Source organism: Rhinatrema bivittatum, chromosome 4, assembly GCF_901001135.1.
Source record: "Rhinatrema bivittatum chromosome 4, aRhiBiv1.1, whole genome shotgun sequence".
Lineage (NCBI taxonomy): Eukaryota > Metazoa > Chordata > Amphibia > Gymnophiona > Rhinatrematidae > Rhinatrema > Rhinatrema bivittatum.
Window position 1 is genome coordinate 146,208,080 of NC_042618.1, and position 24,199 is coordinate 146,232,278.

General features: G+C 41.9%; 1 protein-coding gene across 1 annotated transcript; it reads right to left on the bottom strand.

The window, feature by feature from the left end:
• Window positions 1-1,370: 1,370 nt before the first annotated feature.
• SPTSSA (serine palmitoyltransferase small subunit A) lies at window positions 1,371-21,590 on the bottom strand. Its single transcript, XM_029598937.1, has 2 exons — window positions 21,235-21,590; window positions 1,371-2,156 (listed from the first exon to the last, which is right to left on the bottom strand). The coding sequence occupies exons 1-2, from the start codon at window positions 21,482-21,484 to the stop codon at window positions 2,053-2,055; spliced, it is 354 nt and encodes a 117-aa protein (XP_029454797.1). The 5' UTR covers window positions 21,485-21,590; the 3' UTR covers window positions 1,371-2,052.
• Between the last annotated feature and the right edge of the window lie 2,609 nt (window positions 21,591-24,199).

Here is a 24,199-nt window from a genome sequence, read left to right on the forward strand (position 1 = left end):
ATAATAAATATGCATTTATTGAAGACCCATGTATGCAACTCTCTCATGCATATTCATTGTGGCAATCCTGAGAACTCGACTGCCTAAATGTACATACAGAAGAGGGTTGGAAAACATGGATCTAGTGCATCATTTCCACGTGGCCTAGAACACCCCCCCACACACACACACACACCCACACACACAGACAGAGCATCCATACCACTTGTTGCTGCCTCCCAGAGTAACAGCAGGAACTGCACATGCCACAGAGTCCAACTGCGAATGTGGCCCCTAACCCTGAGAGTATTAACCACTGTGAGGTTCTGGGCCCAACCATTCAGTTCTCACCAAATTGACCCAGCTATTTTTTTTTTAGCTTTATTAGAGGGTTGGCAGTACCGCAAGAGGTTCGGAAGAGGAAGGAGCAGCAAGAGAAGGAAAAACAATACAGAGGCGGCCCAGGCAGCTTGCAGCCCTTAATCTAGGATACCAGCTAGGAGAAGCTCAGGAACAAACCCTCTCCAACAGACTCTGCTAAACTGGAGAGGATCAGACCTTAAGGCCCATCACCCAAGGAGCCAGTCACTCCACTTGCAATTCTTTTTCATCTAGCCTAAACCAGACAAAGCTAAATGATTATATCATCCTTAGTATCCTACCATCTGTTGGAGACAGAATACGGGGAAGCTTATAGCATCATAGGACCCTATATAGGATGACATAAGCATACCTATTATTCTGTCTCCATTTGCTGGTAGAAGAGTATACTGGACAAGCAGGACCAGTTTTACTAGTATTGATCCTTTAATAATTGCCATTAACATTTTTCTAGATATTCTGTGTGAAAAGTGCATGATCTGAAAACCTACCATTGTCTTTACTGCGTTACACTAACTGGCAATCTTGATTCTATCAGAGATGATGATTCCTAGGTCTCTTTCCTGTTGGTCTATTGATAATTCTTTCCCTCCAAAACATTATTTGGTCTTTGGATTTTTGTACTGTAAATGCATAGATTTTGCATTTTTTTTTTAATTCAAGAACAGTTGCCATACTTTAGACCATACTTCCATTTCTTTTAGTCATTTTATCTACCTGCTCTGGCACATGTATGATAAAAAAAAAAATTTGTAATATCTGTTAACAAAAAATACAAACCACTCATTCACAGTGGTATTCTGAGACTCAGGATAAAGCTACAACAGAATGCCATCACAATTCTTGAAGAGCTGTTGCAAATACATTACATAGGTTATAATAACTGCTTCAGTGCATATGATAAATACAAAACAGCCTACCTTTGTGAGGCTTCTGCTCAGTATGCATATTTCAGGAATGGCAGTACTTATCACAAACTAAAACAGCATTAAGGTTATAAGGGACACAACTCAAGAAACACAGGTGTTTGTTTATTTTCTGTCAACTGGAATAAGACAGGTTTTACATCATTGAAAAAGTAAAATTTCTTTTAAACATTACAAACATTTTAAAATATCCACAAATATTTAAAATTGAATCCAGACAAAATAAAACAATTATACACCTGAGATGTCTTCCACGCAGACATTAATACATTGTAAATTAAAAGTATACATGAAAATATTCATATTTCTGACAGTAGCAAATACCATCAGCACCTTTCTTCTTACAAATAAATGTTTAAACAGTAGAAATGTTTATATGCATGTACCCCATGCATAAGGAATAAGCATCATTTAATCAGTTTTCTGACTTCTGATTAAAATTAGACATTTGACATTAGGAAAAGCTTTCATGGTGAAAATTTTAAATTTTCACAAAGATTAAGAAAATACTGCTACTGAAGGACAATTATAATTAAACTACATAAAACTAGTGCACAAGGAGTGCCCGGTAAGAGTAAAAAAAAAAAAAAAACCAACGAGCACAATGCATTGGTAGGGCAGCCTGGCTCCCAGCTTTGCAAATCCAGTCTTTAAAGTCACAACTTGGGTGTCTCTTCTTCCAGCATTTGCACAAGTTCCAGAAGAGCTTGGGGGTCACTTCTGCTCCACATTTCAGACTGGCAGCTTCTTAAAGGCACTTTCCTCATCATTGTACAACTTCAAAGTAGTGCAATATGGCCATGATGTGTTGGGGCATGAAAATGTATCCTGTATATAAAGCCATTCCAACAATGGAGACCAATATGGAATCTGATCCATGGTTAAGGAAAAGCAGCTAGCTTCTTACTCATTTTAATAAGTATAAAATATGTCTTTCATTCTACTGAATGCCATTTTGGAATCTACCACAAATAAGTATTGCAGGTATATATATGCTGTAAAAGAATGTATCAAACTCTTGCAATAGTGAAATTGATACAAATTAGGTTAAAAAATGAAAAACAAAACAGTAAAGCTGTAAAATAATAGGGAATTAACCTTAAGAGAATATTGCTATTAGAAGAAGCATTTACAAACTGTTTCTCTTATGACATGTGCACTTTATTTACATTTCAGTCAGATACCATGAACAGTGGGCCCTCTACACAATTCTAGAAGTGTCTGGGGTTTTCCTATCGGGATTATAAGTGTGGATGGCAGAAAATCCCCACTGAGAGAGGTTGATGTCAGTCCAGCCACCAGGAAGCAAGTGCTATAGGTCTCTCTCAGTGGTAACTTCTGTTCTCTCCTCCCCACTTACACTTGAGGCCACTTTATTTCCTGCAACAGCAGTGTTGAGAGGCAGGAGGTGGGGAGCACAACCTTCCTGTAGCCCAGTTTGTAAGAAGTATTGGAATGAGGAAAAGCAGAGCAAAAAAAAAAATAAATTCCAATTATCTGAAGCAAAGGAAAGGATTAAACACACCATGGAGGTCCCCTTTAACAATAAGAATTTATGTTCCTGCTGCCTGTTCTCAGTAAATCTCTGAACATGTCAGTTCCTGCCTGAATTACCTGCATCTTGCCTTCTCTGGAACATTGGGGGCAGGCAGTGTACGATACATCCAAATTTTAAATCAGATAACATGATTGCTGTGCCCAGTAAGGACAAAACAAAAAAAAAAAAAAAAGAGCTACCAGAGCACAAATGTACCCCATGTGGCAGGATTAGTTGTGAAACTACCCTGGGCTTTTAGCTTTTAAAAAAAAAACAAAAAACAAAGATTTTGATGATGATGGCTTTTGCACCTTGTTTCTAGCATGCTATCCAAATTTCAGCCAGTTTCCATGAATGATATTCCCTGTGTGGGCTAAAGCATTTCCAGGATGCAAATGCACCCCATTTAACAGGACTGGCCACAAAATGCTCTGCGTTCACAACTTTTGCATGACAAGTATTTGTTAATTTCTTTTGTTCTTTATCCTTGGCACCCTAGAACCCTGTACATCCAAATGTCAGCTGGATAACAATAACCAGTGGGGTTTCTAGGGCCAAAAGCCAGGCCAAGGCACATTTATACCGGAATGAGGGTTAAAAGCGTTTCCAGCTGGAAAGCAAAAATCTGATGTCTTCGTCACTTCTGTAAAGGGGTCTCATGTGAAGTATGGCAAAAGTTACACAAATGCGTGAGAAATTAGAATAAAAAAAAAAAATCACACTGGTTTTTTCAGATGTAAATTAACTGCTTTTCTAGACCTACATGATCATGAATCCCTTACAGGCTGATGCAATAAAGTGCATTCATAGTAACATAGTATTGACGGCAGAAAAGACCAAATGGTCCATCCAGTCTGCCCAGCAAGTTTCTTATGGCAGTAACTGCCGCTCCGTGCAGTTTACCCCCATGTTTTTGTTAAAGATAGTAACTGCCACTCCATGTAGGTTACCAAGCCTTATTTATTTAAAAACTTTTTTATACCATCGTTTAGTAGTATACCATCACAACGGTTTACAGATATTTATTTTTTAGATTTTTATATACCGGTGTTCCTGTATTAAAATACAGATCACATCGGTTTACATTGAAACATAAAAATTACGCCAAGAGGCGGTACATATAACAAGGTTATAGAACTTGGAAAACATGGAAAACAGGTTCGAAAAATAACATTGAGAAAATTGTATAGTCTCTTTGAGAAACCAAATCATAAAATAAGGCGTAATTGTCTAAGATAAATGTGATCTGCAGAAGGGATTGCGATGGTGAGAAAATCTTGATAGCTGGAGGTAAAAAATAATCAAAGTTCTGGAAAAGCTTGGCTAAAGAGCCAGGTTTTAATTTTCTTTTTGAAGGAAGCGAAGCAGATCTCAAGGCGGATGTCTGGCGGGAGCATGTTCCATTGGACGGGTCCTGCTAAAGAGATGGTACGTTTCTGATGTAAGGATATTGTTGAAGGAACATAGAGTGTGCCTTTATAAGCTCCTCTGATAGGTCTAGATGAAGAGTGAAAACGAAGTTGGGTACTTAAGTGGAGTGGGGATATGTTGTAAATAGATTTATGAATTGCTGTGTATACTTTATAGAGAATCCTTTGCTTAATAGGCAGCCAGTGGAGGAGTTTTAGTATGGGGGTTATATGGTCTCTTTTTTGTATTGGTAAGGATTCTAGCTGCAGAGTTTTGAATCATCTGGAGGGGTTTGATGGATGAGGTAGGGGACCAAAAAGGAGCGAGTTGCAATATCGATTTTTGTTAGAATAATGGCTTGTAGAACCATCCGAAAATCATTGAAGTGGAGAAGTGGTTTCAATTTTCTCAGGACAAGAAGTTTATAGAAGCAGTCTTTAGTGGTGGTGCTTATAAATTTTTTGAAGTTAAGCTGATTATCTATCATGACGCCTAGATCACGTACATATGGTGTGATTAATTATAGGAGTGGTAGAATGAGTGGGACAGCTGGGTATATTAGATTGTTATTAACGTCATGATTGATAATTAAGATCTGTTTTGTTGTTGTTGAGAATAAGGCTGAGACTGGATAGAAGATGATTGATTAGTTGCAAGCAATTATTCCAGTGAATCAAGGTTTTGTGTAGGGATTCTGAGATTGGGATGAGTATTTGGATGTCATCCGCGTAAATGTAGTGTGTTAGGTTTAGATTATTAAGAAGACGACAGAGAGGGAGAAGGTAAATGTTGAAAAGGGTTGGAGAGAGGGAGGAACCTTGAGGGACTCCTTGATTTGCTGGGACCGGGTGTGATTCTTTGTTGTTTATCTTTACCTTGAATTGTCTATTAACCAGGAAGGACTTGAACCAGCTGAGTACTGTTCCCTTAATGCCTATGTCTATCAGACCTTGTAATAAAGATGAATGGTTGACAGTGTCAAAAGCCGCAGAGAGATCTAAAAGAATAAGGAGGTGAGGTTGTTTTTTATCCATATTAGTTAGAATATTGTCGGTGAGAGAGATAAGGGGATTCAGTGCTTAACGATTTACGAAAACCGTACTGGGAAGGTGCAAGAATGTAGTTTTCTTCCAGGTACTCTGATAGTTGTCTATTGACTATCTTTTCCATAATTTTGGCGATCATTGGCAAATTGGCTATTGGGCGGAAGTTAGCTGGATCTGTGGCCGGAAGATTGGTTTTTTAAGAAGAGGTTTAAGAATTGCTAGTTTAAGTTGGTCAGGAACTAGACCTTGGGAAAGAGAGCAATTAATGATATCGGCAATTGGCTTTGAAATGGTATTCCTTATAGCAATGAGGAGGTTGTTTGGAATTGTGTCTAAGGGATGAGAGGATGGTTTCATTTTCTTGAGAATATTTTCGATCTCAAGAGCTGATGTGGTTTCAAAAGTTTCTAGAGTCGTATTTAGTTTGGTGGAGTATTAGGTGGAGATGGAGAAGAACTAGATGAAGAGAAAGAACAGTCAATTTATCAATTTTTTCCTTGAAGTATTCAGCTAGTTCGGAGGCTTTGTTGAGAGCTTGATCATCTGGGATGGTAGGAGGGGTTGGTTTAGTGAGGGCAGAAACGTAGGAGAAGAGTGCTTTCGAATCAAAGATGAAATGATGTATTTTTTTAGAGAAAAAGTCTCTCTTAGTTTTAAGAATGTTGATCCTGTAGGCATTGAGAGTGGTTTTGTATACAGCTAATGTTGTGGGGGATGGGTTTTTTCTCCATGTGTGTTCTTTATTTCTTAGTTTTGTTTAAGCAGCTTCATTCAGTGGTGAACCAGGGTTTCTGTTGTCAGGCGAAGGTTGTACTACTTTGGTGATTGAAGGACAGGTTAGATCTGCGATTTTATTGGTGATGTTGCACCATGAAGATATGGCTGTAGAAGCGTTGGAGAGATCAAGTTGAGATAATTCATTAGAGAGATGGTTGCTAAGAAGGTCTGTGGAACAGGGTTTCCTAAATTGGATAGTGGTTTTTGGGAATGAAGTGGGAGATGTCCTGAGAGCTTGAGTGTCGTGTTGATAATTTGATGGTCCGTCCAAGGGACAGGAAACAAGAGGGTGAATCAGGGGGCAAGATACACTGATTAATGAAAATAAGGTCCAACGTGTGGCCTGCTTTATGGGTTGGGCTTTTTATTATTTGTGTGAAACCCATATAGCTGAGTGATGAAAGTAGGGTAACACAGTTTGCTGTTTGTGGTGAAGCATCGACATGTATGTTGAAATCTCCCAATAAAATGGCAGGTTTATCTGGGTTGAAATATTTGGCGGTAAGTTCAATGACCGGAGAGGGCTCATAAATAAGTCTGGTTAGGATTATAAATTAGCTAGTAGGTGCCAATAAAGTTTCGGTTACATGATTCAAATAATATACGCTATTTGGATTGTGGATTGGAAATTCCATTATATATTAACAAAGCAATGCTGCTTGACGAGCTTTGCCTTTGAACTTAGCTGTACAAGCAGTCCTGTGCTTTTTCCCTTATGTCTGCGTATCAATACCCCAGACTGTAAAAGTCAGGGCCCAAGTTGGTTGTCCTCTGAATCCAAATTTCCCTTTTCCCCTCTCGCCATCAAAGCAGAGAGCAATTGTGTCAAAAATACCCCCATGCATACTGTTAAGGGTAGTAAACACTACAGAGCAGGTTACTCCCATGCAGCCTTTTCATCGTTTCCATCCTTCAGCCTTTAGGGATCCACAGCGTTTATCCCATGCCTCTTTGAATTCTTTGATTGTTTTTGGGTTCACCACCTCTTCCAGAAGGGCATTCCAGGCATCCACCACCCTTTCTATGAAGAAATATTTCCTGACATTGGTTCTGAGTCACACCCCCCCCCCCGGAGTTTCTTTTCATCACCCTTAGTTCTATTGTTTCCAACGGAAAAGTTTCAAAGTACATGCATCATTAAAACCTGCCAAGTATCTGAAGGTCTGTATCATATCTCCCCTGCACCTCCTCTCTTCCAGGGTGTACATATGTAGATCCTTCAGCCTCTCCTCATAAGTCTTCCGATACAGACCCCATACTATTTCAGTCGCTCTTCTTTGGGCTACCTCCAAGGGTAGCCCAGTAGAGTCTCCATTAAGTTTTCCCATCACCAAAGTAAGGCTAACTGGTCTGTAGTTTACGGCCTCCTCTCTGCTCCCACTCTTCTGAAGAAGGACCACCACTGCTCTTCTCCAGTCTCACAGCACCACTCCCATTACGGACCCACCAGCACATCTCTGAACTCCCTCAGTATCCTGGGATGTAGCTCATCCCATCCAATGACCTTGTCCACTTTCAGTTTTCCTAGCTCTTCCCTTGTATTCTCTTCTGTAAATGGAGTTTCATCTACTCCACCCCCATCTAGGTCTTGTCAACCAGCGACGGTCCTTCTACAGGATCTTTAGTGAACACCAAACTGAAGTATTTAATATTTCTGCCATTTCTTTGTCTCTCTCTACACATTGATCTTTGTCACCTTTCAATTTCACTATACTACTTTGGACCTTTCTCCTATGTCTGAAAAATGTTTTGTCACCTTACTTTACCTCTTTGGCAATCCTTTCTTTGGCCTGACCTTTTGCTTTCTCTCTTTGTCTCCCTCAGTTTCACCAGATATTGTTCCCTGTCTTCCTTTTTTTTAGGATCCTTTATATTTCTTGAACGCTGTCTTTTTTTTTTATTTTTTCAGCCACCTCCTTAGAGAACCAGATTGGTTTCTTATTCCTCTTACTTTTCTAACATATAGCTTTGTTGCCTTTAAATTGCTCCTTTTAGTTTGGCTCATATTGTTCCAGCTCTCTCATTTTCTCCGTCTTCTAGTTCTACCTCGAGGTACGTCCCCATTTCAATAAAGTCTGTATTTCTGAAATACAAAACTTGGGCCTGTGTGTGATCTCTTTGGATCCTATTTGTGATATCAAACCATACCGCTGATGATAACTGGTGCTCAGATGGGCATCCACCCGGACATTAGAGACATTATCCCCGTTACTGAGCCCTAGGTCGAGTATAACTGCTCCCTTGTGGGCTCCATTACCATTTGTTTAAACAGAGCCCCTTGCAGGGCGTCCATTATCTCTCTACTTCTGGTAGATTCCTCAGAAGGGATTCTCCAGTCTACATCTAGCAGATTAAAATCTCCAACAAGCAACACTTCACCCTTCTTTCCCACCTTTTGGATGTCTTCGACCAGATCAATAAAATGGAAGCACCAGCTTTTTTTCTCTTTTTTTTTTAGTACGGTCCATAATGTTTCTTCTCTACCCTTGCTTGGATATTTTTGACTCCTCCCCTTTTCTACCCTCTCTGTCCTTCCTTGTCAAGTTATAGGCAGAGATGGTTGTATCCCAATCATGAGACAATGTGAACCAGGTTTCTGTAACAGCAAATATGTTCAAGTCCACTTCTATCATTAAGGCCTGCAGGTCTGGGATTTTACTGCCCAGACATACAAGCTTTCCAGCTTTTCTCCCCAGGATTACTGCTCTTCCTAGTCATTTACCTGCACTTGAATACAAATTCTGTGCACAAAAACATGACTACTGATACAGGAAGAACTTTTATGTACAAAAACCTTGGGTACCCCTTAGCACCCTCATGTGGAAATCCCATGAAACAGGGGCGGATTGAGGGAAAATAGTGGCCGGGGGGATTTTTCTCCATACTGGCCCATGGGTACCCATTACATATACAATATAATTTACATATATAATTTACATATATATGTACACACCCCTATATTTCGGCATGGTCCTCCCGTATCAACACAGTACTATTTGCCAACACTCAAAGAATAACAACCCCACCTATGAAAAAGAATACCACAAATATTACACCAGAATCTAAAATATCAATACACCTCCTAGCAGGAAACAGAACAGGCCAAGCTACTACACAGATCCCTAAAGAGAAACCACATGCTAAAGAATGCTTCATCTCAGTCTTTGCATGCAGAAAAAACAACTCTCACCAAATACTGAATACAAAATGAAGGAGCACAAATGACAAAAACTGAAATGGAAACTCCAAGAAGCCAGACTCCATGTATTAACAATAGAAAAATAGAACCACCATTCCTCATAAAACAAATAAAATCAAGAAACAAAGCATCAGTTATAATAGTAAAACCATAATAAAAGAATATTTTAAAACTACTGATAAATAGAATTTCTATTAATTAAAATCATATACATTTTTTACAATATCCCAAACACTAATAAAATATCTCAAAACAGCACATATATCAAATAACATTCAATAATTAAAACTAATAAGGATTTTAAAAAGCCCCTGCTGTCCCCTTCTATGGGAGCTCTTGATTTCCAGTCATCCTGATATTGTCGAGGATTAGGAGGTTATCCTCTCTCTCTCACACATACTCACATGTACATTCTCTCTCACACATACACTGTCACATACATACACATTCATGCTCTTATAGCCACCATAACCTCTTGTTCTCACTGACAGGCTCTAAGACACTCTCTCCCCCTCCACACACACAAATTCTTACTCCCTTGGATTTTCTCATACACACTCATGCTCACACACACACACACACCCCCAGGCAGGCTCCCATTCATTTTCTCACACTCCCTCCCCATCCCCCAGGCATGCACACATTCATTCTCACACACACAGACCTCGCAGGCAGGCACCAATTCATTCTCACACACACAGACCCTCAGGCAGACTCCTATGCATTCACACACATACACCCCCAGGCAGACTCCCATTCATACACATGAACACACTAAAGGCAGATCCCCCTCTCTTTCTTTTGCCAGCAACCTCAGAGCCTCTCTCATTCCTCTGCTGCCACTGTCACTGCTGCCACATGGCTATTGGGGAGGTGCCGATTGCTGCTACTGACACTGAAGCCCATTCTGCTGGCTCCTCTGTGCAGGCCCTGTGGGCTTCCACTTTCTCCATGCTGATCTTGTACATTGTGAGATCCGCATAGAGAAAGTGCTACTCCTGCATATTCCCAAAGATTACATGTGCCAATCACTAAAAAGTAATTTATTTTTTTTATTTTACCTTTGCTGGCTGATCTTTGTTTTCTAATCGGTTGGTTACAGGCTTTTTTTCCCCCCCAATTTCCCTTTCTTAGTTTTTTTCCCAATTCCTTTTATATTATCTTTTTTTCTCTCCATCTTCTTCCCTCAAACACACAGTCAGGTTCTCATTCTCACATGCATTTCTCTCTCTCACACACACACAGGCTCTCACTGGCACATGCTCTCTCTCATACAATCATTCATACACACAGGCTCTCCCTGTCACATGCTGTCTCACACACACACAGAGGCTCTCACATGCTGTCTCACACACACAGGCTCTCTCTCACTCCCACATGCTGTCTTGCTCAAGCACAGGCTCTCCCTGTCACATGCTGTCTCTCTCACACACATAGAGGCTCTTACATGCTGTCTCACACACACACACAGGCTCTCTCTCACTCCTACATGCTGTCTTGCTCAAGCACAGGCTCTCCCTGTCACATGCTGTCTCACACACATAGAGGCTCTTACATGCTGTCTCTGCAAACATTCAGGTCCTCACTCCCACACACAGACTCTCAACTCATCTCATACACGCACACATACACACTCTACAGACCCTCAGCCTCTCTCTCACCTCTGGGCCTCCTCTTCGCGGGTCGCCGCAGGATGGGCTCTGCAGCGGCCCTGCTACCGGGCCTCTTCCTCTTCTTGGGCCGCAGCAGCCCTGCTACAGGGCCTCTTCCTCTTCTCGGGCCGCTGTGATGATTCGCGGCGGCCCGCAAGTGCTGCTCCTCTTCTACATGCGCTGATGCTTCTCCTTCTTCCTGCCCACGCGTTCAGGCAACGTTTACTTTCGGGACCGCATGGGCAGGAAGGAGGAGGAGCATCAGCACGTTTAAACACGATCTATTTCTTTAGGCCATGGTGATGTGAGCTCCACCACGGCCCTGCCGATCTGTCTACTACATACGTGTCACTGGCGGCCGCATGAGCCTCCCTGCGCCCGGGGGCATTGGCTCCCCTCGGGATACCACTGCTCACGGTGCCCCCTAATATTTTGGCTGGAAACTTTATAATTAAAAAAAAAAAAAAATCACGTGACAGGAGTGACCGGCCCACTGGGGGAAGCTCGATCCCCCGATAGGTTAATCCGCCCCTGCATGCAAATGAGGGCATGAAGCACTATTCCCGGACGCTGAGAGGTGAACTGGCCTCATGCAGGTTTTCTTAACATTAGACGTTTTACTCCTGGTCAGAGATAGAGTAAGATTCCAGTGCTGGGAGAAAAGAAATGCTGAAGTGGCATGAGGGGATGCAGGGCAGACTGTGAAGGCAGGAATCCATGTGAACTTGGGAAAAATAGGGAATGTTCCTTTAAGTAATTTTAAAAAAATGAGCCCAGAGGGTTTTGGGGTTTTTTTTTTTCTCTTCTCTGCAGTGGGCAGAGGCAAGGAGAGAGAGGAAGCAGGATGTTTACCTTCAAGAGAGAGAGGGAGGTTGTGCTCTAGAGCTTTGGTGAATCAAGACAACAAAAGAATACAGGCGCTACTTTACCAATTTCCAAAAAAAAAAAAAAAAATTAAAGGTCAAGGGACCGCCTAAAAAAAAAAAAAAAAAATCCAGCAGAGGGGCTAGTGTCCAGAAGTGGCAGGGAGAGTTTGGGAAAGCTCCTGCTGCCGAGTGCTGAGTCCGGGCTAATGCAGCAGAGCTTCCTTTCTTTTCATCAGTGAATCCCTCTTACTCCCCACCCCCCACCGTTTCAAATACACGTTCAGACCATGTTGAAGGCACATTTTCTAGTCTGTGCCTCCCCCCCCCCCCCCTTTTTTTTTTTTTTTTTTAACTCCCAATGCATTAACACAGCATTAGTTTACTGCATTGGGAGTTCACATTTTGTTTTTTTTTTAATCTGCGTGTTAAGAAGCTGATTCTCACTGCACAGTTTTTAAATCGGACAGGTTACTGCATCGGCCTGTTAGCTAATAAAATGATCTCACTTTGTGTCTTTTTAACCCCCCTGCTACTTTCCAATGCCCTCACAATTACAAGGGAGATGTATACACCAGTAACAATTTACTAATAGCAGCAGTTAAAGATACAATGTTAAAACAGATTAGATTGCACTCTGACAGGCTGATACAGAAAGGTGCATTCACCAAAACGCAGGAGGTTTAACTGCTCTTGAAAGCACATTTTGTGAGCATAAATCTAACTTATGACGCAGCAAGGAGTTTTATGCTCACAAAATAAGTGTTAAAAAAATGCGTGGTCAGCTCAGCGCCTTCAGATGGAAATTCCATGCTAATGAGGGCATTAAGTATTTCCTCCCAATGCAAAGATGTGTGCTGGCTGAGCGCACATTTTCTTAACACTACAAACTTTACTCTTAGACAGGATGATACAGTACAGTGTGCTCCGGCGGAGCGCACTGTTAGCCTGCGTTTGGCCGCACGTTTTCAACGCACTATTTTTTACCCCTTATACAGTAAGGGGTAATAGTGCGTAGAAAACACGTGGCCAATCCCCCCGAAACTACCGGTAATAGCGCCCGTAACATGCAAATGCATGTTGATGGCCCTATTAGTTATTCCCGCGCGATACAGAAAGTAAAATGTGCAGCCAAGCCGCACGTTTTACTTTCAGAAATTAACGCCTGCCCAAAGGCTATTAATTTCTGCCGGCACCAGGAAAGTGTACAGAAAAGCAGAAAAAACTGCTTTTCTGTACACCCTCTGACTTAATATCATGGCGATATTAAGACGGAGGCCCCAAATTAAAAAAAAAAAAAAAAAAATTTTTTAAATTGGCCGACGGCCCACAGGTCGGAAGACGGACGCTCAATTATGCTGGCATCCGTTTTCCGAACCCGTGGCTGTCGTCAGGTTTGAGAACAGACACCAGTAAAATTGAGCGTCGGCTGTCAAACCCGCTGACAGCCACCGCTCCTTTCAAAAAGGAGGCGCTAGGGACGCTCTAGTGTCCCTAGCGCCTCCTTTTACCACAGGCCCTCATTTGCATGCTCGATCGCACACCCAGCAGAGTGGCCTGGGTGCGCGTTGGGAGAGCAGGCGCTCGCCTTGGAGCACCGGCTCTCCCGCGAATTTTACCGTATCGGCCCGAATGATAAGAGAAAAGTTTATAATGCTGGATCCGTCACTGGGACTCTCCTCCTCCCCCACAAGGACATGCGGCAGAGGCTCGACACAAGCTTAACCACGGCCAGATAGCTGGCTAAAAGCACAACAAGAGATGTGCTCCCTATTATGAGCATAAGAAAAGATATGCTCCTGTATCCTCTCTCCCATTCAGCCCTCCCCAGTTGAGTTAAAATGTGTGGTCAGCCTGTGCTGACCGTACATGTTGACGCTGGATATATTAGCATAGCATTAGCTTACGTTTTAAAAAAATGCTGACATGTGCATTAAAGCTGTGCCCTGATATTCAGCGCACAGGCTCTTAATGCAGGAGGTTACTGCATCAGCCTGGGAATGAGAGGAGAGAGAGGGAAGCAAGTGCCATAATGGATACCAAAGCCAGGTATGGAATAATTGCATAATACCAGAGCTCCTGTCCAAATTAGAAAGGCAGAGTATAAGAGCTGGTCCACCGACAGTACAGATCTATGCATGTACACTGCTCTCTGTGCGGCTCTAATCATCAAAACGTATTTGTAAAAAATGTTTCTAGCCTATATTATATAACTGTAATTAGATACTCAGTATGCACATTTGTTAAGAAACTACCTACGCCCTCAAAAATGACTAAGCAGTCACTTCTGGAACGCAAAAGGTTTTATGACTAAGTCTATACTTCCGTGTAATTAACGAGTTACCATATGTAAATTCATAGAATGTTTTATACACGTTAATGAGTGCAATCTGCATAAACCTCCTGGCAATACAAACACTTTATACTTCTAAGTGGTGTAATTGTTTGGGTAGGGCCCCCCATAGCTAACTGCAAGGTGAATTATAGTTGCTGGATGCAAACCCCCCCCCCCACACACACACAAAGATGAAGGGCCCTCCAGTAAAGATGAAGGCTCCTCTCCCACATGACCTTTCATCAATACTCAATGAAAACCTCCACCAGCTTAACCAATCTGCAGTGGCTGAAACTCCGATGGGAGCAGGAATGAGTCTCTCAGCCTCCCGGCCCACCTGCTCCTTTGCACACAGCCCACTCACTCTCAGCAGCAGTCATGAGCCAGGACCATGTTACTATGAATCCTAAGTCCACCCACTAGACATTGGCATTTATTGTCATTGCATTTTAGTTTTAATTCCCATCTTAGCACTTTTTTTAAATTTTTTTTACTTACCACAAATGTTTGTACTCCAGGTGCATTTCATTGCCATTAGCTTACTGCATCCTGCAGGGCAACACGTTTTTTACTCTGAGCATTAAGTGAAACCCATGCTAAATATAACTCTGATTTTAGCATGGGGTTTTATTACAATCGGCCCCTAAATCTTTTGTTAGTACTGTTGCTTTAAGCCCAGCAGTGCCACAGGAACAAATCTGCTACTAAATAACTTTGCAAGTTTATATAGGTTGTAAATCACAGGAAACTAATCTAAATTTACTTTTGGAGTAGCTCAAAGTAAAGAGATGTTAACGCGAAGATAAGAATTTTCTTTCACAGCTAAAGTCCAAGGTTAACATGTGATCCATCATTTAATATAAGCAAACAGGCATGAATGTTCCTGCTTGGTAGAATTTAATTCCCCAGTAAACCTTTTGCACTCCATCAGGAGTCCTTCCTCCATTGAGATACTCTATTTTTGCCCAATAAGGTGGCCTCTTACCCCTCACTGGGTCGTTTCCTCCTCCCCCCAAAATACTAACAAGACCTGCAGAAATTCATAGCACTGATTGCACACTGCCAGCTGCTGTCACCTCCAGGTATCAAATGTTTTAAGTTTAAAAGAAAGTTGGGGGCTTAGTAATATTTCAAGAGGGCACACAGAAAACTGCAAACCTTCAATATCTAGCCTTCAAATATTTTTTTTGCTAAGTTATCAGTTTTGAAATAGATTCCCCACAACACTTCTGAATTCTGTGAAGCAACTCTCTGTGAGTCACAAACAAGATCAGATTGGTTAGACTGGTTCAAGCAGCGTTTGATGCCTCTTGTGACACTGTTGCCAGTTGGATCCCAGTCACACCAGGTGATTTGCAACAGAGTTCTGAATACAGTTCCTGCCATAGTTTTAGGGAATAAGGAAGCTGCTTAAAAACGCTCTACAAAATTCACATTGCAAAGGTTTCGCTGCAGCAACTCCAAACAAGATTTATTCTGAACAGTCCAAGTGTCACAAAAAACCCATGCAACCGAAAAACCACACTAGCAGCCACCGTTCTCGATATAATTCAGCAGCACATCCTGAAAGTGACAGTATGTGTCCATTCTTTAACAAGACTGAAGGTGTAGCAATTGATAGTTTCTAGGTTAAGTAAATCAGCAGGGGTTTTAGGCCCAGGAAGATATGTACTTACTAACATTTCTTCTTCATATATTAACTGAAACAATGTGGCTGCAAGATTAGTCCACTTCAATACATAGAAAGCTCAACAAATAAGTGGCAGGTGATGGTTTGATCTGGATTAAACACTCACCTGCAGCTAGTTTATTTTATGTGGAAAGAAGAAAAGCTGTTTCTATCAGACTTCACCTGAGTTCATAGTTCAAAGCTCTAACCCTCAGGCTATGCCAAATCTCTTCTAAAGCTTGCCCTACAACACAACACTTGGTTCAATAGCAATGAATGCCAGTCCTCAAGGGCCTCTAGGTCTGGTTTCCAGGATAGCCAAACTATGCAAATCAACCAGGTTGTAGGATCAAATATAGTTCATGGATATCCATTGTAAAAATTCTAAAAACCAAACCTGTCTGAGGCACTCAAGAACCATAGCTTGTCATCCCAGACAGATTATTATCCCCACCACCACCATCAACTGAAGAACCTTCCAAAATATACAGGAGAGCTACAAAAAGCAACCATCACAAATCCTTACTGAACTCTTAAAGAATAGTTTATTTTAATGTATTGTGTTATCAAAGTGCTTATGTCTGTCTGTCTCTAGATAGATAGATAGATAGATATATATAGAGAGAGAGAGATCTATATGTCTATATATATATATATATATATATATATATATATATATATATATATATATCACACAAAAGGAAAGGTTCCTATATATATTAAAATGTTACAAATGGCTTTGGACTTACTGTACTTACTCTTAAAGCAGTTCTTGCCAAAATAAAAGTGGGTAAGTCATTGGAAATTAAAATAAAACTATTGAAATCTTGTTTATTCTGACAGATTGTCATTCCTGAGAAGATACTGCTTGAATTAATTTGAAAGTTCCTCCTATTCTACTGATCCAAGGAGTTCAAGCCAGTGCTTTGACTGGAACAAAGTATGCAAACATTTTAGGACACAAAGAGGAAAGCCAGGACTAAGATTCAGAGAGAAAGCAATGAACCCGGAAACACTCATGTTGCTATTCTGAAAAATCTAGCTCATTGTGCTGCTTTGAAAAGACTGAGAAGTGGTGGGCACTGCTGTTTGCTATTAATATATCCTAAATCTAATGTAAACACCAGCTTATTGACACAACCCAGTTGCTGTTTAAAACATAAACCAAGTCATGGGAACGAGATGTTCTACTGAAGTTCCCCAAAATATCAATATTGTGCATACATGCTGGGGCATAGATGTTAGTAAACAATTACATTGTTTAATATACAGAAATCACAGATAAAATATTCTTACAATACATAAAATCTGCAGCTGCTATAAGCAACAAAAAGTCAGCAGACCTGTTTATTCAGATGAAGACAACAGGCAAAAGTCCGAAGTGATGAGACCAATTTCTGAAGGGAGACTTTTGGCTAGCCCTGGCTTTTTTTTTAACTGTATTTTTATCTTTTCACAAAACCAATTCTCCTTTTTCATTGGCAAATATAGCTGATACCTATCTGGCTCTGACTTCTATGAACATTTCTCCACTTGTAAATTTGAGCCAAAAATATCCAACAATAAGCTATTAGAAAATGCAAAGAACTAAACCTTAAAACATCTCTGGGAATTCAAAGGGCTCTTTGTTTTCAGTTTTCATTTTATTTTTCCCAAAGAATTTATCTGCTTTTATTGTAACAAACAAAAATGGGAGAAAGTCAGTGGGGAAAAATGAGCCATTTTTTCCCAGTGATTTTCTCCCATTTTTGTTTGTTATAATAAAAGCAGATAAAGTCTTTGGGAAAAATAAAATGAAAACTAAAAACGAAGGGCCCTACCCTATTCAGAACAATCCCCCTTTCACTTCAGATCTCTAAAGATTTTGTTCTAGCCCTTAAAGATTAGGACTTTCTAAACATGTTATATTCATAATTTAGCCTCAACAAGAGTCAGCGGTGTATAACTCAGGGTTTTCCAACCTTTTCAAACCCAAGGCAGACCAGATTTAACAAAAATGAACGGCACACCAACTTCTACAGTGCGGGCAATGCAGATATGGAGCGGGCCCGTATGGCCAAAAGCAGCCCTAGGGAGCCACTGAAAGCCACACTAGTTTCTCTTCCAAAATTTGAAACAAAGGGAGAGAGCAGGTGGAAACATATGAAATCATGATGATAGACCAATTCTTTCTATATACACAAGTCCAGGATAAGAGAAAAGTCAGTGTGGTATGGACAGTCTGCCACATGTGGCCTCCAGAGCTCCTTCACTGCTACCGCCGCTCCTAACACTCAGAGTCACATCCAGTGCTCACTGCATTTGCTCCCCCATCTCACATAGCCAGAGGATAGGACAAAGGCTGGATGGACTCAAAGGAGGAGGTGCCGTGGACAATGCGTGTGCTGCGCAAAGCAGTGCCTAGATATCCCTGCTCTGCAGGCTGCCCATTAATGAGCATACTCCATGGGCCACCATCACTTAAGTAAGCCCTCCTCACAATGTGAATATAAATCCTATGGGGTTTCCACAGATTCCCTGTCCCACTCACCCCACCGCCCTTAGAGGCGGTCGCAGTGTTTAAAATATTAGTAAAAAGTAAAAGGCCTGGTGCTGGAGATGCCCCAACCCTTTTCCTTTAACTCAATAATCTGACCCCTAAAGTCAGACCCCCACCCCACCCCCAACTACCATAGCTTAAAGTTTTGCTTCTGGTAGTTTGGGGGGGGGGGGGTCTGGAGCAGCCCCCTAGGCTCAGGACCTGGCAGCAGCAGCCATTTTTCTAAATGGTGCCGGCCAGTCAAGCCAAGCTTTTGCCCCATCATGCAATAGGGGTGGCCGGTGCCATTAGAAAAATGACCACTACACAGCCTAGAGCCTAGGAGGCACTCCAGGTCCCCACTACACTGCCAAGGACAAAACTGTAAGTTATCGGGAGGTCAGGCCTCAAGGGCCAGATTTTTTTATGTAAGGGCAAGGTGTTGGGGTGAGGCCAGCAACAGACCTTTTATTTTGTATTATGTTTTTTTTACACTACAGCTGCCTCTCGGGGTGACATGGGGTGAGAGAGTCTATGGAGACCTCCAGGAGTGTTTTAGTTACTTTGTGGGGGACTTACTCTGGGCCATCAGCCCCTTTAAGATAGGGCCCCAGGAGCATCGGGACAGGAGTTAGAATCCTGATGCTCCTAGGAGAAGTTTCACATCAAATAATGAAGCTTGTGATTTTTGACGCAAGCCACATTATTTGATTTGTGTAGTTGAGGATAGTAGTGAGCCGTTTAGCATGCATGTGTATGCTAATCAGCTCATTTTAACATACACAGTGGCAGCAGCAGAACACCACGAGGTATTTCAAATACTTCAAAGTAAATGGCCTAACGCGGTTTTGTAATTGAGCCCTTAAGTTTGTACTTGAAGCAATGAAGGATAAAGCGACTTGATTAAAGTCACAAGGAACAACAGTGGATTTAAACATTACTACCATATACAACTGAGCATTTCAGGCTCTAAGCAGTTGAACAAAATGATCTATACAGAAACACATTACTGACAAAATCAAGTTCACCACCCTTTACTGCCCATTCTCAAGAAAGAAAGCAGATCAAGGTAAGGTCCAAAAAATAGTTTTCTGAAACCAAAACAGACAAGTAGTTTGCTTTGTTTTATGATGCACAGTAGATTAAGGGTAAGTGAGGGAGACAAAATATTAACAATCCTATAAAAAGATTATGAAGAACCTATGTCCTGGTGCCTGAAGTGTCAATATCAGCCAGATGTACTTAAGTATAACCGATTCCCAACTGAGAAAGACTCAACTCCTATTAGTGGATGCATTCATCAGCCTGGTTATTGTGGTTTTATGGTGGCTAAACTCATCACTGCCCTAAAAATATCACCAAAATGTGTGCCTTCAGCGTTCTGAAATGCTCAAATTTGTATGCTCTTAAATGGATAAGATATATGGACTTCACGGACAAAATCAAACATTGTGGGATGCAGAGGATGAAAATATGAGAAATGTACACTATTTATTTGTGGGTGTCGCAACACAAAGCTGACTGATTCATACTTGAGAGCTCATCCCATGGCTAACTGGCAGTTCATATTCAGGCCTTGTATATAACAGCTACTGCAGAGGCAAACTGACTACAGAAGCAGCGTTAAAAAAAAGTTCTCTCCAGCAATGCACCCAGTTTAGTTGGATACACATGGAAGAAATAGAAGTGGAAAAAACTAGTGTCTGGATTTTAGTATGCTTCTATGGTACATGCTGTGAAAACATTACCAAAACATTATATTCTGTGAGCCCTACCAGCCAAAGGAATGGCATGGAAGGTGAATCTTGAGGAGAATTCCCTTCAATCTTCCTGGCCCCAAAGAGACCAAATGGTTACTGAAAAATACAATCTGGAATAGGAGATGTACAAAAATAGAAACATGGAGAATAAAAATATATTAAAGTAAAAAAATACATTTCCATGAATGTAAATAAGTTTGACAAAAAGACAAGCCTGTTCATAACAGAGTACATTGACAGCTGCAAAGGTTCTAAGTATTTCCTGCCTGGTCAAGTCTTCCAGAATGTAGGGTTACACAGATCCCTTCCAGACAGATGATGCTCTTCCACTTTAAACTAAGAAGCCTATCTTCTCTACCCTACAGTTTTTCTTTCCAGTCGTCTATAATCTATTTATGGCATGAACAATAACAAGCCAAGTTTTTTCTCATTTAAATCAATAGCTTCTATTTCACAAGCCACAAATTTGCCAAAAAAAAAAAAAAAAATACATCTCCAGCCTAGATATTTTTGCAACAAGAGAACAAATTATCTTTGTCAAACATCTCTTCCTTTCCAGTCAAGTAAACAGATCAATAACTTTGCCAGTTTGAGGCCTCTCTGTCCAAAGAATTCCCATAAGGAGCAGCATCTTCCCGACTATTTCTCCTTTCCTTCTGTATAGTAACATCTCCCATAAAACGGAAATCTCCGCTCTCCCTTCCAGGTCTCTAATTACATATTGAAGAGTCCTCATGGGGTCTTAGACTTTCCCTCTCTTTACACGCATCTTACCTGAAGAATGATATTAAACCCCCCCGCCCTTGCCCCATCTCGTGGGATCCCCCTTTCTACAGTCACACAGAAGTGTGATGAAATCCCATTGCACACGCTATAGGTACAGATACATACACTCTACACGGCACATAGGAAACACGGTAAATTAAAAAGTTACTCCTCACACGTTTACCTAGCAAAAACATGTTTTTTTTCTGTGCGGGATACCGAAGTCAGTTTTATCTCTCGCATCGCTGTACCCGATCACAGCAGTAAGAGGGGTGCCGAAGGCCTGCCCTCTCCCCCACCAGTCTCAACGCGGCTTTCTACCCGCACTCACAGCCGCGACAGTGTCCATCCCTCCCCATTTCCCACTCCCCGTCCACGGCCGCGGCGAACCCAGGCCCCAGGCGCTGCGAAGGATACTGAAGACCGTCCGCTCCCAGGGCTCCAGCATGTAGAGCGCCGTCACCAGCAGGTACTGGTAGTACAGCCATGACATCTGCTTCCAGGCTCGGCTGAGCGGCTGCAGCGGCTTCATCCTGCCGGGGCCGAGGAGACGGGCGCAGAGAGAGAGCGAGCGAGGGTGACGCAGCCCGCTGCCCTTCCTCCCAACGCCGGGGGAAATCAGCGACCGGGGCACCGCTGGTTCGCCGCCTCCCGCCTGACGCATCATCGGCCCACGTCACGTGACGCGCTGGGCAGGGCAAGTGGGCGGGCCGACGGCAGAGGCAGCAGCAGCAGCGGCGGCGGCGGCGGCGGCGAACAAAACAGCCGAGGGCGCCCGGAGCTGGGAGGGGAGCGCGCGGGCGGGTGTGCGCGCGCGCTCGCGCGCCCGGCTCCCTGACGTGACTCTCTGACGTTCTCCTTGCCCATGACAGCTGGTGGCGGGCGGACGCGCTGTAGGGTCAGCGAGTTCAGTTTTCTGTTTCAGGAGCAAGGAGCTCGCGGAGCAAATGAAAGCCTTCCCACAAAGGAATGGGCAAGAAAAAAAAAAAAAACTGTGTATGATCCTGGGAGAAACAGGCAAAAAAGGCGGTTATAGCAGCAAAAAATGCATGGTATCTTGTAACCAGGTCAGAAATAAAAGAATCTGACCAGGAACAACATGGACTAGCCTCCAAATCTAAAATAAGTGTCCGTTATTGTACTTTCTGTATTATTATTTTGTATTTCCCGCCTTTCTATTTAAAAAAGGTAGGGTTGTCAGCTTTCAACCATCACATTTCTGAATACTTGAAGATGCAGTTTCATATATTTGTGTCTGTGCAGCATATCGAAGTCAGTTTTATCTCACACATCGCTATATGTTATAGGCCAAATTTTCAAATGCCTTGCTTATAAAAACTGGGCTTTACACACGTGACCAGGCTTTGCACGCACAGTGCGCATTTTAAAAATGGGCCCGGCCCTATGCACAAGTGCCAGGCCCTGAAAAAGGGATGGAGCCGGGACAGCAGCCATTAGCCGCTGTTCTGGAGAAGCACACACTGGCAGCCGGCCCGCGCATGTAACCTACTTCTGCTCCGGGGGAGCAGTAAGTAATAAAATAAAAAATGTAGAGAAAGGTAGGTTAGATTTATGGGGTGGGGGGGGGGGGGGAGAAGAGAAGAAGAAGGAAGCATAGGTAGGGGGGTAGGGAAGTTCTCTCCTAGACCGCTCCTTAATTGGAGCGGACTGGGAGGGAACTGGGGAAGGCCCGATTACATCGCCACATGTATTTTATGAAAACTTGCCCCTCCCCCCCGCCTGCGATTTTATAACATGTGCATGCTTTGAAAATCTACTATATGTTTTTCTATATGTAATAGCTAGCAGAATAATTTGTATTGCAGCATTTCACTCGGTATGTGTTAATTCTGTCCGAAAATTATGAATGTTATTTTGTAAACCATCTTGATATGGAATGACGGTATATAAAATGTTTACATAAATAAATATTTGCTGATGGGGTTTATGCAGAAGCAACTTTTAATACCACGCTTCATCATTAGGAAAGCAGACTATAACAGCAGAGAAGGACCCATCTAGTCTGCCCAGTTTACTTTCTGCTACAGTGCCATATACCCCAGCTGGATCTCCCTTCATTTTTTTGCAATTAATGTTTGTCTGTACTTGGCCTGTGCTTTCTTGAACCATTATTATTTTTGCCTCATTTCTTTAGTGGGAGGCTGTTCCATGCATTTGCCATTCTTTTTGTGAAGAAAGATTTTCTGATGTTAGTCCTGAGTCTACCTCTTTGGAGCCTCATATATCATGACCCCTAGTTCTCACAGTTCTTTACTTTGACAAGAGTTTGATTTTACCTACCCAGGCACCAATTTACTGTTTTGTAAAATTGTTTCATCCTCTAATTAAGTTGTGAACTGAAGCCTATGTAAGTGACACAAAATAAATGGATCCAACACATACTGGGGTTAATTTTCAAAAGGTTTCCATCTGTAAAATCAGTATATATACGTGTATGTGGCATGTACATTCATATATGCTATTTTGAAACATCACGAGAATGTGCTTCCAACCTGCACCATGCTATCTTCCTTAGAGCTTGCAAGATTTCTGATGGAGTATGCCCTAGCTATTCTCCTCTCACCAGCTTCATTGCACTCTTATGCTCTTGTGCACCTCAAATAAAACTTGGGTCTCGCTAGTCAAATCCAGAGTGACTTGTTTACTTTACATGTTTAACACAACATACAATACTCACCAGCAAAAGGTAATTGATTTTACATTAATCCCATCCTGATTCCTGAACTGAATTGTGACATGGTTGATTAATGCTGATTCAATTTAGGTTTTACTCTAACTGAGTTCATCATCACTGGACTACAGCAAAACCAGGGTACTCACTGCAGCTGTGGTTTTGGTACATGCTCCTACTCAAGAAGAGATCCAGATGAATTAGATGGTGTAAGCTCCATGGAGCTTATCTATGTTTTTTAGTGAACTGGATCCACTAGAACTGCAATTTGGAAAACATATTCCTCCCAGTCCATGAGTTCTATTCATAATGGCCTCATAAAAAGTTTGAGTATTCTCAAAAAAAACCAACCATTAGCTACCCCACGTGGGGTGCAGGGCTAAACCATCTCTTTTAGTAACCATGGGTTACACATGTATTTGCAGTGGAACCTGTATAAATATTGACAGAGGAAAAAAGGGGCATTCCATGGAGGGTTCAGTAGGCAAATAAGCTGGTATTTTGTAATCGGTATTTATGCATGCATTACCATACTTATCTGTATGCTTTTATACCTGCTAATTAAGTCGCAGAAGTGAAATTGGACATGTCTTTTGTCTGTAGTTTTTGGGTGGGAGGTCTGGGTTAAGTGCTGAAGGTGTCAGCAAACTAAAGTACCTGCCTCCATTTTTAACTCTGGGTTCTCATTCA